Source organism: Taurulus bubalis (genome assembly GCF_910589615.1).
Source record: "Taurulus bubalis genome assembly, chromosome: 5".
Taxonomy (NCBI): Eukaryota; Metazoa; Chordata; class Actinopteri; order Perciformes; family Cottidae; genus Taurulus; species Taurulus bubalis.
Genome location: NC_136593.1, coordinates 17,587,810 through 17,601,526, shown reverse-complemented (window position 1 = coordinate 17,601,526; position 13,717 = coordinate 17,587,810). Strand labels below are relative to the sequence as shown.

Here is a 13,717-nt window from a genome sequence, read left to right as displayed (position 1 = left end):
GAGGCCAGGCCTGGGGGATATGCGGGCCCAGGGTGCTCTATTGCTCTGGGGGAACGCAAGCGCAGGGGAAAAAACAGATTTTTCACACATGGTTATTTTTAGAAGCTAGGTTTTCTCTGTGTATATGCATGTACGTTGTACGATGGCGTAAAAAAGAAGAAGAAAGATCACAGATTTGATGTGTTTTCCTCTGTCATTGCTAGCATTTTTGTCTTTCTGGAAGATATAGCACAGTTCTCATACTTTACCATGTCTTTTATCATATTGTGGAATATGTGTTTGTGATTCCTAATTGAATAATATAGTAATTCTGGTCATTCACGTAATGCTATTGTAGTGGCGCACCTACTATTAGTGCCGTCCTCTGTCCTAAAAAATGTCAGCAACCTTAGTCTGAGTCTGTCATGCTACCAGAAGGGCAGATGCTCCCTGAAAATAGTCTGACATCAATTAAATATAGATGAGATGCTTGGGTTTGTCTGCCAGTGAGTGCTATTTGTGCTTGGAGAGGGAAGGGTGAATATCTTCCTTATATTAAGTGCATCAAAGCAATCCATTTTCTTTTCCAATATTTTAAATCATGAAGCCTATTTCAGGATCTGCAGGTGGGTGGTTTGTTCAGTGCAAGACATACAAACACTTTTGTCGTTAATTTATTCCCATAAATGTAGCATGAGAGGCTCACTATTGTTCAGCACTAGCTTGAGAGGTGACCAACAGATCTGATATAGAGTGTAAGAAGGAAAGTAATGTCTGTGCTGTCATGTTAACTAGATGGAGGCTTTATAGGAGAGCTAGTTGGAGACAGAGATGTTTAGTTATAGCGCTAGATTTGTTATCATTAGTCACCTTGACAATGGACTGTTGGAGCTATTTGCTGGTGATGTTTGTATTCAATATGGCAACACAAGCAAAAATACAAACTGTGCCCTCATTGGTGTCTTTGACCCAAGATATGAACACCTCAGTTGAATCAATTCAGTTGAGATGACAGGAAAGTGACAGAAGGAGACCATTTGATATTGATCCCCTGTAAGCCGTGTGACAGTGGAGACCAACTGGGAAGGACAAGGTCAAAGCAAGGGTTGTGACCATTTGTTGTCATGTATTGATTGTGATTTGAAAGACATGATGGTGTAACCAGATGCTCTCTGGCGTTGAAAAGCCCAGTCCTAAGATGCAGTGTGGAGGGGAACGACGCTTTTGACTGGCAGTGCCAAGGTCACAGGGTTGGTTTTGGGTTTCGTCACGGCGAAATACTGTCACAAGCAAATTCTGTTTTCCTAACTTAACATTTGAATTAGGCAGGTTTTATCTTTCAACAGAAAAGCTACAGATGTAATTATAATATTTTTATTATCAAGTCTGACGATATTGCAAAAAAACAATATGCAAAGAAATTCTGCTTCAATTGACATACATTTTTTTGGCATTTAGCCTTTTAAAAATAGTGTGTTTTACTGTGGTCTAGAAGTGTTTCTCTCCAGCACATAACTGTAGCTGAAAATTAATAAATCCAGTCTCTCTAAATTTAGACATATCGACGATACATCAGAGATTTATTGGACATGTGAGATCTATTTGGCAAGTGGTTATGGCTTGAGTGTCAGCAAGCAGTTACCCATGTACATCCTGAAGAAACAGAGCAACATTAGCATCCTAATGTAAATGTAGTTCTAGCTCAGCTATGAATGTAATTCTCCATGTTTAGCTCTGGGTTAGTCCAGCTAGTTCGAAATAAATAAATATGTGGCTTTATTCAGCGTTCAGGATATTTGGCTAGCTTTAATAATAGCTGCAAGTCTGCGTTCAGTAAATGGAGAGCCATCAAAAGGCCCCAATACAGTCTAAATACTGACTGAATAAACAACAATTAATTTTGATGTTTTCATTGATATATGCTGAATAGAGTTTTTAATGTGTGCATATATCAGGGTTCCCAAACATTTTCATGGAAAACATTTCCAAACCTGACCACAAACAGAACTGCATAGTACACTTTAATCCAAATGTATTTATTGTACAAAACTTAAACGTCAACCTTTTTCAATCATGATACACAATCCTACATCATACGTACGTAGCCTACATACTACATAATATGTCATGGCTCTCAAATGACATTACAATTTTCCATGAGCTTGGAAACCCTGAATATGCATTGATATCGGCCATAGAAGACAATATTATGCTTTGGACTCGTGTTTAGTAAAACAGAGTCAGCAAATAAATCTTTTCACAACCAGTTCTCCAAATCTAATGGAGAGGAAGTAAGCCATACACAGCTTCTCTCAGTCACTGGTTAGGATAGTCAAGGTTAAGTCAGTAAATGAGGGACAGATCTAACTAAACCGCACTACTAAACCGCACTGACACCAAATTGTTGATTGTTCTCTTTTTCCGGCTTAAGTTTTTCATCCCCAGTGATACTGGCTGGAATATAAGGTCGACATACAACACGTTGCATAAGCGCAGAACTGTAGAAAACGTAAGCAAGCCTCTAAGTAAGTCTGCCTCTGCTATTGGAAAAGAACCCTTTCACAGCAAAACAGGGGTTTTCCTACTAGATGGCAGAGAAATTGGATACATTGAGGGAAGGATGTCAGGGGTCCTTGATAATACAGGAAGCTTTGAGGATGCAGAGAAGCCTGTATTATGTTTTCTGTTGTTCTCGTTATGTCCTGTTGTGACTTGGGGTCTGAGCCTTTGCAGGCCCCAGATCTTGAGGTAGTGACTCAGTACACTTTTTATGGTACCTCTGTAGATTGTAGACAAGATTAGGGTTGGCAAGAAGTAGAAGTAAGAGCCAGCAAGAATGAGATGCATGACTCCAGGTAAAATGGAATGGTCCACGTTTCTCAACAAAAGTGCCGATATCCAGTGGGGTTTGGTCAGGTGGGGCCTGGTTGAAGTCAGCTGTCACCTGATTTGTTTCAATCACCTTGAGAAGCAAGTTATTATCTTTGCACCCGCCCACCAGCCACCACATACCACCACTGCTGATAAGGCCAGTCACAGCAGGAATAGCAATGGGATCGACACGCCTAGTCTTGAGACTTGATCTGTGTTTCCATCAAGAACCGGGTAGTACCTGGTCCTTTGGTACCCTCTCAGTCGAGGTTCCTGGCGGGCTGAGCTGAGAGAATTGTCACCAATGCAACATGGGACATCCTGCACAAACCTTACATTTTTAAATAGCCATTCAATTTTGTTGCATTTTTGAAATTTTTTATTCGCTCGACCCAGGTGGTTAAATATTTTTTTCCGCCAACAAAACTACATTGATGTTCCTTTTGCTTTGTTGCCGATAAAATTATTCAGCAAGTGTAAGTTTTGAAGATGATCTCAATGCAGTTTCATGTGGTGGTGCTGTGCAGATTAGCTGAGAATCCTGCCTACACTGACTGAATGGGAACGATCTGCAGTGGAAAACAGAGAGAGAAAAGGACATGGTAGTCGAATCGGGCACCGACGTACCATGCAGTAGAAGTATGGCATTGGCTGAGGAAACTGGAGCAATAAGGCAGCTGAAGGGATCTAATGAGATAGATTTGATGACTTCTATGACCACTGAAGTCGCTCCAAGCAGTTTATTATGGCTATTGTGAGAGGCACAAGGCAGTGATTGTCTGGAATCTGATCCTGTAGGCTTCTACATCACAGAAACGATAGTAGCAGCTTTGACACAATCAGGAATGGACATCTGGGAGACACCACATATTAAAGATGTCCTAAAAGCGTATACTTGCAGCATTTAGCACATTTTACCTTGCAAGCTTTGAGACATGGGAGGAGATGATTGTTTCCATGGTAATCACTTAATGGAGCTTTGACACGCACACACACACGCACACACACACACACACACACACACACACACACACACACACACACACACACACACACACACACACAAATCCCAATGAAACCCATCCCAAGTCTGAAAGTGCCCTTACCCCCAGTGAGTCGCTGGAGACTCATTTAAACCCATATCCCAGAAAAAAAAATAGTAGCAACACAGCCCGCCCCATGGTTCCCTTTTGTGGTGTGGCTGGGATGTGGTCAGCCTTAACTACAACATGGTTATTTAGTGATCAGCGACTGTAGATACAGTGCAGAAGTGCTGAGCTCTATGTCGCTCTCATTGTGGGGGTCCAATGGAGTCACCGTAGGTGGTTCACGGCAGAGACGGGACAGGACAGGGCAGTTTGAATGAATTTGAGTCAAACATCCGAGTGAAGCCTGAGAAACAAAGGGCAATGTGATTGACATCTACAGTCTATGAACTATGTAGTTGCTTTTGGTGGCCCTGTCTGTTTGTTGCCTGCAGCCTCTCGCTGTGTGTGTGTGTGTGTGTGTGTGTGTGTGTGTGTGTGTGTGTGTGTGTGTGTGTGTGTGTGTGTGTGTGTGTGTGTGTGTGTGTATAAAGCTCCATTAAGTGATTACCCTCCGCTCACAGCTCCCGTTTAGCCCCAGACCATACCATTTGGTGTCCATGCCCCTCCTCCCCATTGTCTGTGTGTACATGTGTATGTGCTGGCTGGCAGGGGGTGAAACAGCTGCTGATTATAGCAGTAGGTGTTTCCTTTTTGTACCATTACCAGCCATTCACACACATCCGCACCACGTCACCCTTCTGTGACTGCTGGTATCTGAGTCAACCCTCCGCTGGATCGCCTGAGGGAAGACGTGGCTCAGCATTGTGTCCTCATCTGTGCGAAGGGACAGACAAGAAGATGAACATAGAGAGATGGGCACAGAACCAATTATAATGTGTGGTTATGTAGAGCTCCACATGTTTAAACATGAATTACAAAAGTCTTACTGCACCCAAAAAAAAGCAGCCTTCCTCTATGGAAATTTAGCAGTCCTGCACCCAGCTTCACATTCATGTCAACCCTCACCCAGTATGAATACAGATTTGACATAAAGCACTAGTGTTCAAAAGCAGATTTTGTTTTGAACCAAACAGCATGTCGCAAGTGCTCAACATTTTAGACTCCTGCTTCACTGCTGTTTTAAACCATACATGTTCAAATCTGCCAAATTATTTTTCCACATACATGACAGTTTCACAAAATGCTCACTTTGCTTCAACACTAGAGTTTATGCACTTCGGCTCCCACAAGTCTCAAATAACGCTCAACTAATTGGCTTGATAGTTCAAATGTGCCGCCCGACTGACAGCATGCATGAGCTTTGAAAATACCACTATACTGAGGCAATAACTGACAATAACATGAACGCCCACAAATTATATTGTGATCTAATATAACATACAGCCTTCCAACAGACACTCCTTGTGTGTGAAAGGGCATGATGGTTGGCACAGGTTTTGCTGCTTCTGGTCCAATGTTGGTTTCATGAATGTACTGGAAACAATGTGTGTCAGACAAAGAAGTTGTTGTCCCCCGAATGTATGTTTTACAGGCATAGCAAGCAATTAATGTATACACTTCGGTTCCTTTTTGTAATCTGTGACACATAAAATGAAGGTGTATGCATGCACCTTCATTTTATGGGTCACCGATTACTAAAAGGTCACAGTTGCGGTAAGGATATACAACTGTGGACACGTGAAAGAACGAAGAGGTTTGAGGAGTTTAATAAGGAGGCCGGCTTTATTTAGACTGAGGTCAGCGTCAAAATCATTGCAGACCATGTGTCATTCAAATCTCTTTTACTTCTCCACAACGCCATTCTCTCTTCGTATCTCTCCGTTCGTCTCATTTTACATGCCTCTTTATCATTCATGCTTTCTCATACGGACCAGTCATAACTCTGTGGTACTTCATATTCCTGTCATGGAATTGAAAAGGGCTGTGTAGAGGACTGTGTCATCACTGGAGGACAAACTTGCCCTCACAGCTCCCCTACATATCTCCCCCCATCCTTCCTGGGTTGTCCCTAGCAACAGCAGAGACCCAGTGGCATGATGCATGAAGACACTGAAATGACTTTCCTTTTTCTTGTCTTTGTTGTTGTTTTTAAGAACATACAGTCCTGCAGCATTTATTATTGTGCATTATACAGTTGTGTGTGTGTGTGTGTGTGTGCGCGCTACAGTACGACTGCCAATATCTCAACACTTGTTTCCTTGAAAATTTTCTTGAATTACTAATGATGATTTATTTTTTTAACAACGCACACCCAGCCATCTCAGCTGGTGAAGATGTTATAGCCGTTAAGCCATGAGCCAGCCAGCACTAGACGAACACCCTCACAGCAAATCTTCAAGGCTCCTTTGTGTGTGCCAGGCGCTGGATTATGCTAACTCTTAGCTTTGGTAGAGTCTCACTCCTTCTCTGGCTTCCTCTGCATTTTAGTCGTCTTTGGGCTCTTCCAATCCCAACTCTAGGCTGTAGGCTTTTTGCATGACTCTCAGTCCCAACCTCCTTCTCACACTAGTTCACAGCCAGCTTGGTGTCAATGAAGCGTTTGGTGTGTGTGGGGGGGTGTTATTGAATGAATTAGGCCTATAGCGATGAGTGTCTCACCCCTCGGTTCTGAGCCAAGGCTCTGCTTTTCTATCCCTTTTGAAACACTGGTCACAATTCCGCTTCCTACTTGGTTTTCTAAGAGCAGCAGTGTCTAAATGGAGTCCAATCAATGGCCACTTTTGTGTGGGAAGTGAACTGACAGTCGGCTGAAGGCTCGGGCTCGGCTGAGGACTCTCCAAGGTTGACGTTCTGTAAAAGACTCAGAGCCTGGGAAAAGAGCGGGCAGACTTGTTTGTTTGATAGACTTCAGATGGGATTTGTTGGCCTTTTTAGATCAATTTCCTCTCGCTGCACGAGTGTCTGGCCACAAAGAGTGGAGTTTGGGAGGTATTGCAAGTGATGAACAGGAAGCGCTCTTTGGTTGTGCCCATACAGCAGCTTATAACAGGGCTAACATGGAAGAATAGAGGGATTGCAATAGCTGTGATCAAACGAATGATGCCAAGATTATTTTGTGTGAGAGATTTTGTGTCTTTTCTTTTTTTTTACATGTAGTGTATGCTTGTGTAAGTGTAATCCACATGTGTACGGATCTTCACATCTGTGATTTATCACCAGTGTCACTGAACGTGGCTGCAGTGGGGAGTCTCTCCCCTTTTCCCCACATCTATTTTTACCAGTTTATTGCTTCCCGGCCCACTGGAGACGGAGTGATGGGGAGACAAGTTGGCATAGATTAAGAGAGGAAAGCAAGGGAAGGTAGCAAAGAAGGGAAAGCCCTCTGTTGTCGCAGACAGAAGACGAGAACGATTATTTGCCGTGCTTTTTTCAGCACTTAAAGAATCATTTGATTTTTGTAGCAGGACACAATAAATGCAGTCGAGAGTGAGACACCTCGCAAGAAATGTGCACTCGTGGGGCAAAGAAAGTTTAAAACAAAAGAAAGACCGCCCGACTTTTATCATCAGCTAAATTTGCGGTGTTGTCATCTCAGCTGTAAAGCTGTTTACAATCGACGCTGCGCTGGCCAACTGTCAACAGTCATTAAAAGACAAGCGCTACAATCTCACAGGCTACATGCCAAACCACACACACACACACGCACACACACACACACACTCACACACACTCCCATGTACCCCCACATATGGCAGGATCCCAGTAAGGTGCTACTACGATACCTCACACTACCCCAGTGTGAAGGAAGAGCATGGCAAACAATAGAGATGCTATATGTGACACTGCATACTCATTTTGAGATGGTAGTAAGCATATATGGCTGGTAAACCAATTTTCAGATACTAACATCTTAAAAGAAAAGTGGAGTGAATACCAAGATGAAAGCAATGCTTCCAGTGAATTATACCACGCCAGCTGCCACTAAGAAATCTCCATCAGTATTTAATGCTATTCTTTCTCGTCCGCTAACTTCCACTCTCTCTCTCTCTGATCCTTTGTCCAGGTACAACCCGCTCCCCACGTGACGGAGAAGTTTCCGGCGTGGACTACAACTTCCTCTCAAGAGAGGACTTTCTGGAGTTGGAGAAGAGTGGGACCCTGTTGGAGATCGGAACGTATGACGGTAAATCCCAAAATCCCACACTTGGTCGGGTGCATTGTATGCAACGCTGTGAACGTTTTGAAGGTTTTAAACAAGGTTTCAAACGAGGCATGCTTCCGTTCAAACCTTTTTAGTGGAGGAGTTCTCAGCCAAGACTTTCACTCTTCTCCTCTCTGTGCGTTAATACATGAACATGCTTAAATAGTCGAATGGCATTGAACCTGACTTTGGACAGATGTGCCTGCTCGCGTGGCAGATAATGACCAAGTCCCTCTGTACCACCAGCCATTGCTTAAACTCGCCCACCCATGGTACATCGTCAGCAAGCAGCCGTGTTGTGTCCCTGTCCAGGCCAATCAGATGGCTTCTGGACAGGTGCAACTGCTGGCACAGAGGGAGGGAGCCATGTCTCCTCGGTGCCTCCAGCTGGCGATAAAAACATGTCCGCCCCCGCAACAGTCAAGTTTTGGTGTCAGTCCCCTCAATTCGAAGAGCCCATTCTTCACTCTAGATTCTGCTTTTACATCAAAGTGAACCCATCGCAGAAAGACGGATAAACGAACGTCTGAACAGAGAGTCCCAGAGAGACTTGGGAGATGTTGTAATACGCTTGCTTGTTTTGGTATTTGCCGATATCCCGATCACTCCGTCCAGCACAAATATAGGTCAGACGGCTCTCAGCAATATGTTTACCTCCTTTTTCTCTGGGGCTTGTTGGAAGTAGCTCTCTGTCACACTTTTTTTAAGCAAAAGTGGACGAGAAAAAGTTGATGGGAAAGTTCAAAAGGTTGCTGTCAAAATCTTGATGCGCTTTGTCTTTCATGGAAACGACATCACAAAGGTATATTCATGAAAAATGGATGTGGTGTATAGTATATACTGCATCGAGGTTCTAGACCAGTGTTTGGTTGATTTCGGTTGGGTTTGCAGGCTAGACACACTGACACAGACACACACAAGCCTTTTAGGTTCTATCAAGGGGCTTTCAGTCTAATACGTGACTGAAAGTTGCCTTGCAACATTTCTGTAATCACATCCTACCTCAGTACATCAGTTGACAATATAGTGCTCCTTTCTAGTTGCCAAAACAAAACAATGTTGATGGAAAAAGTCGTCATGTGCAGGTTATCTAGTGTTAGAGGGTTTCAATAATCCATTCCCGGTGCAACTCCTCCCTACTAGCCATTTGAGTGCATATAGAATCTACTAACTACATTCATGGTTTGTTCCTGATGCCTCTAAACAACCTCTGAACATGACATTCAAATCAAGGCAAAAAATGACGACTCTGCATCAAACAAGTTGCCACCATTTGAAAATGCATTTGTTTCGATGCTCCAGTTTATCACACAGTAGGACGAACTGAAGGAATGCATTTTCCGTGTTTGACTCATTGGAGCGCCGGACATCCAAAAAGAAGGAAGCTAAGAAAAGTGAGAATGTTTGCTGATAAACCAGAGTCACTGCGAACACACTGAAAGGACTGTAAACAACAACACTACCGCACATCATCTCCATTCAGTCAGATGATGTTTAATTAAGTGTCTGCTGTGTCCACTTAGCTGGGTCACTGTTCCATAACAAAGGATTTCCCTACAATACCAAACCAGGAGAAGCAAACGGGTCCAATGGACTTCTGACGGGCAACTTACTTACTCAACTCCGTTGATGACTGTATGGAGGAAATCAGAAACTTTCAGATATGTGCAACTTTAAAGGCCTCGACATTCACTCAATTCAAATAGCTTATTTTCTGCAGCATGGAAAAGCAGCTTTGGCTTGCATACTCAATTTATTAGAGACGACTATAAATAATACCATGTGTGTTGGCACTTTAAATGTTTGGACAGGTTTTATCATAGAAAAGCTATTTTGAGAACCGCTGATAAACCTTTTTCATGGCAGTCAGTATTAATTATTATTATTATTGTTTTCATGTGCTTTTCCTGCGATGCCAAAATGTCTGCTGGGAAAAACAGTGAATTCTCCATTTAAGTTGTTGGCCAATTTATCCTTTTGAATGTAACTTTTCCACCCGGACAAGAAGATGTATTCTTCGATTGTTGTTTTGGACTCTAATGCCGCTCTGTCCCATTGAGACATTGGCTTTTTATTCTGGTTTTCGGATGATGCCGTCTCCTTAAGTCTGCCTGGTCTGACGTTGGAGGAAAATGACTCCGTTTGTCAAAATAAATTCAAAATCATCTCTGCACGTTTTATCCTCTCGTCAGTTTGGCTGAAATGTGGCACTGGAAGACAGCCTGACTGCAAACTGCTAACTATTTGGAAGAAAACTACCACTTTGCTTGTGTCTCCAAATGCAAAACATTTCTTTGTATCAACTCTGACTCTCAAATTGTGGAAAAATTCTGTAATATTATTTTAGAAACACCGTTTAAGGTAAAACATTCATTAGTTTGTCTTAAGTTAAAACAAAGTGTTCTGAACTTTATTTGGGTCTAACAAGAAAGAGATTCACATTCTTCCACAGACAAACCCACCCTCTCTATTTGCATACAAAGGCTTTAACTAAAGCCCCCCCAACCCCCCCCCCCAAACACACACACACACACAAAACCTTTTGACCCCTCCTACTAAAAAAAAAACTTCTTTTCTCTGTCTTTTTTAAATCCCTGCCTTCTCCTTTTGTTGCCTAGGAAACTATTATGGGACGCCCAAGCCACCGGTGCAGCCCCCCAGTGGGAAAGTAATTAACAGTAGTGGTAGCGGCGGTGATGCCCCACTGCCAGACGAGCTCAGCGGTAGCCTGCCGGGCTCGCAGCACTCCACTCCCCGACGCTCCAAGTCCTACAATGACATGCACAATGCCGGAATAGGGCCTGGAGAGCAGCAGGAGGACGACGAGGACCTCCCTGACATGAACAGTAGCTTTACAGGTATGTGCAGCAGGCGGGAGGCCGAGGAGGATCTAGTACAGATCGTACTAGATTTCTTTGTGTTTTCTCCTGATGAAGAGTTCAACTATTTTCACGGCTTGTGAAAACATTTATTTGACATCTTCTGTGACTCTTGAGGGAGCTTTGTCAAGTCTGAGAAAATAACTCTGATGATGATGTCATCAGGGTTACTTTATTTCTGCTTAGATTTGGGGACTACACGTCTTTAATGGGCCTTTACCAGGCAGGTAGGGTCTAATAATTATCCAGTATTATGGAAATGTAGCATCCAGTATTTTGGAGTTTTGAGCCATGATAAGGACTTGTGTCAGGATATCAGGTCCCCCCAATTTTATATAGATTTAAATACTAAATAGCTGGAATAACCCTTTACGTAAATACCATTGAATTTTTGTGTAGGACAAACAAGGAATTTGAAGACCTCACACCTGACTAAACCACAGATTTAATCTGACTATATTTAATGGGTGAATTGACCATGAAAGCAACCGACCACACCCTAAACTACTCACGACAACGGTGTAATGCAAAAGGGAATGCTAAACCTCACGCGTGCAGTGGATTTGAAGTCTGCACCTCAACTGGGCTACTGAACCGCCTGCACAGTCCTCTTTTTCTTTGGCTCTTTAGTTGAGGACAGATGTGCATTTCTTTTCCGCGGAGGTGAAATCCAAAAACAAGTCGCTTTTCGTGTCACTCAAGGCACATTTGAAACACATTCTAGAGCCAAGTGTAAACAACAGCCTGTCTCCAATGGATTTCGGCACAATTTTAATTTACTTGGATCCAAACTAGCAGGTCGGTACTCTACTCCACATTAAATTAAAATTGGCAGCTTCGCACAGGTAACAGCTAATATGAAGTGCCACATTTGGCATCGGCACACAGGCTATCTCGTGTCACCTGTCTATATTTTCACACAGGTTTTTCCACCTTTTCACAATTTTGCCTGCAACTAACTGTCAAACGACTTTCTGTTGGTTTATTGCCGTTTTCTTTTCGGAACTTACACCATGACTTGCATGCTTCTTCAGCTGGTGTGGACACCTTGAAAAACAAACAGACCTGAAGTCAGTGAGTACACAGGCAGTTGCTTGCAGAGCCGTCCTCAACAGCAGCCTGAGAACATGCAGCGTTCTGTTTATTCTAGAGCGTAACACTGGAATGCGACCCTGCTTTCTGCAGCTCTGTTTGGAAAGAGAGGAAAAAACTGAATATTTAGTTGTGATGGATGAAGTGGGAGGGAATGCAAGCGGAGACAAGGTAGCAGGAAATTAAATAGAAAAAAGAGGGAGTGGCCGGGAAAAAGCAAAGTGGGCAGTCTGTAAAGGATTGGACAGAGAAAGAAAGCGAGGCAAAGGGAGAATTGTGTTTTGTGAAGAAGGATCAGCTCATAAATGAAGAAGTAGGAGAAAGAGCACAAAGGAGGTGGAGAGAGCACTTTGGTGTGATGAGAGGCAGCGTCATACAAGAGCGTCTTTGATTGGTAAGTAAGTGGTCTCTGGGTTTGACTACATCTGCCTGTATCAATGCGTCAAAAAATGTAAAATAGTGCCATCTGGCTGCAAACAGCAGAGGGTGGATGACTGAGCAACCTCCATTTCTGTACAAGTCTTAAATTGCATTAGTACTTGGTCAATCATTTGTGTTTCATGAATTAGAGGGAGATTTTATTAAAGGAACTCATTGTTTGGAAGCACTATGCTGACATCAGTGCTGTTTTTTTTAAATTTCATTTCTCTGAATGTTTTTGTAATAATATTTAGCCTTTTTTTAAATTGTATTTCTCCTCTTATGTGTTAGTAGGTCAGTAGGCATTGTATGGAGGTTGACTCAGCCCTAAAGCTGTTTCTGCCATGTGTTTTGAGAAGGTGGGACCAAAAGTTGTTTATTTGCCGCCTGTGATTGCGTCAGCTCTGAAGGTGCCAGTCAAGTGTGAGTGTGAACATTAGATAACAGGAAATTAGGTGCGAGCATTTCAGAAGCCATAGCTGTAGGTGTGAACGGCCCACTCAGTAGTCTTGTCTAAGTAAATGTCTCTATAGCTGTAAGTGATTTTAGTTAAAAAATTATGTGAATGCTTTGGAGAGTCCTTGGGCCGAGGCTAGATAGTCGCAAGATGAGGCTTTCTAAAAACTTGTGAACGGCTCCCGTCCTGGAGGAAGTTTCACTGCACAAGTAAATGAGACACAGTGGCATCAAAAGTGTCGTTCTCTACCCAGCAGTCGTTTCTCCGAAATCCATTTTTAGTTGACGTTATTTGATTTTGTTTCCACTGCTACTTTTTGAACGTGGAACGCGTTTCTGCATCGTGTAACCAAAATGTTCTTGACACCGAATCCTCTGTGCCTTCAATTCTCTAGGAGATTCTAGTGAATTAGACGAGATTCCTCACTCTGTGCGCCCCTTCGCCCCTCCTTTGCGCAAGAGTGACCCGCCCTACGTTGGGAGGACCCCCTCTCCATCGGCCACCACGGAGAGCACTCAGCAGTCACACTCTCACCTGAGCCATCCTCCACCGGAGGATCCTCTGGGAACTCTGCCCGACAACTGGGAGATGGCCTACACCGAGAACGGAGAGGTCTACTTCATAGAGTAAGTTCACTCAAAGTCTAGACGCAACATTTCCAGCTTCCTCTTTTGTTTTTTCTGACACATTTTCTCAGGCTTCAGTTACGTACTCACTTTGTAGTTGCAGCTCCATGTTTCTGCTCCATGTGATGTGTGTGGTTGTGGACATTATTTCAAAGACACGCTAGCCCGACATCACAAACAATGTAACGGAGAATCAATGAACA

The 13,717-nt window shown here is 43.2% G+C and overlaps 1 protein-coding gene across 1 annotated transcript in view; it reads left to right on the top strand.

Annotated features, from left to right (window-relative positions):
• Positions 1-13,717, top strand: part of magi1b (membrane associated guanylate kinase, WW and PDZ domain containing 1b) — a gene marked incomplete at its 5' end in the record, with an annotated part of 118,718 nt that overhangs the window by 65,586 nt on the left and 39,415 nt on the right. Inside the window, 3 exons of the mRNA XM_079218201.1 lie at positions 7,903-8,022; positions 10,659-10,898; positions 13,283-13,514. Of these exons, the coding sequence (XP_079074327.1) occupies positions 7,903-8,022; positions 10,659-10,898; positions 13,283-13,514 (592 nt within the window). The remainder of the gene's footprint in view (positions 1-7,902; positions 8,023-10,658; positions 10,899-13,282; positions 13,515-13,717) is intronic.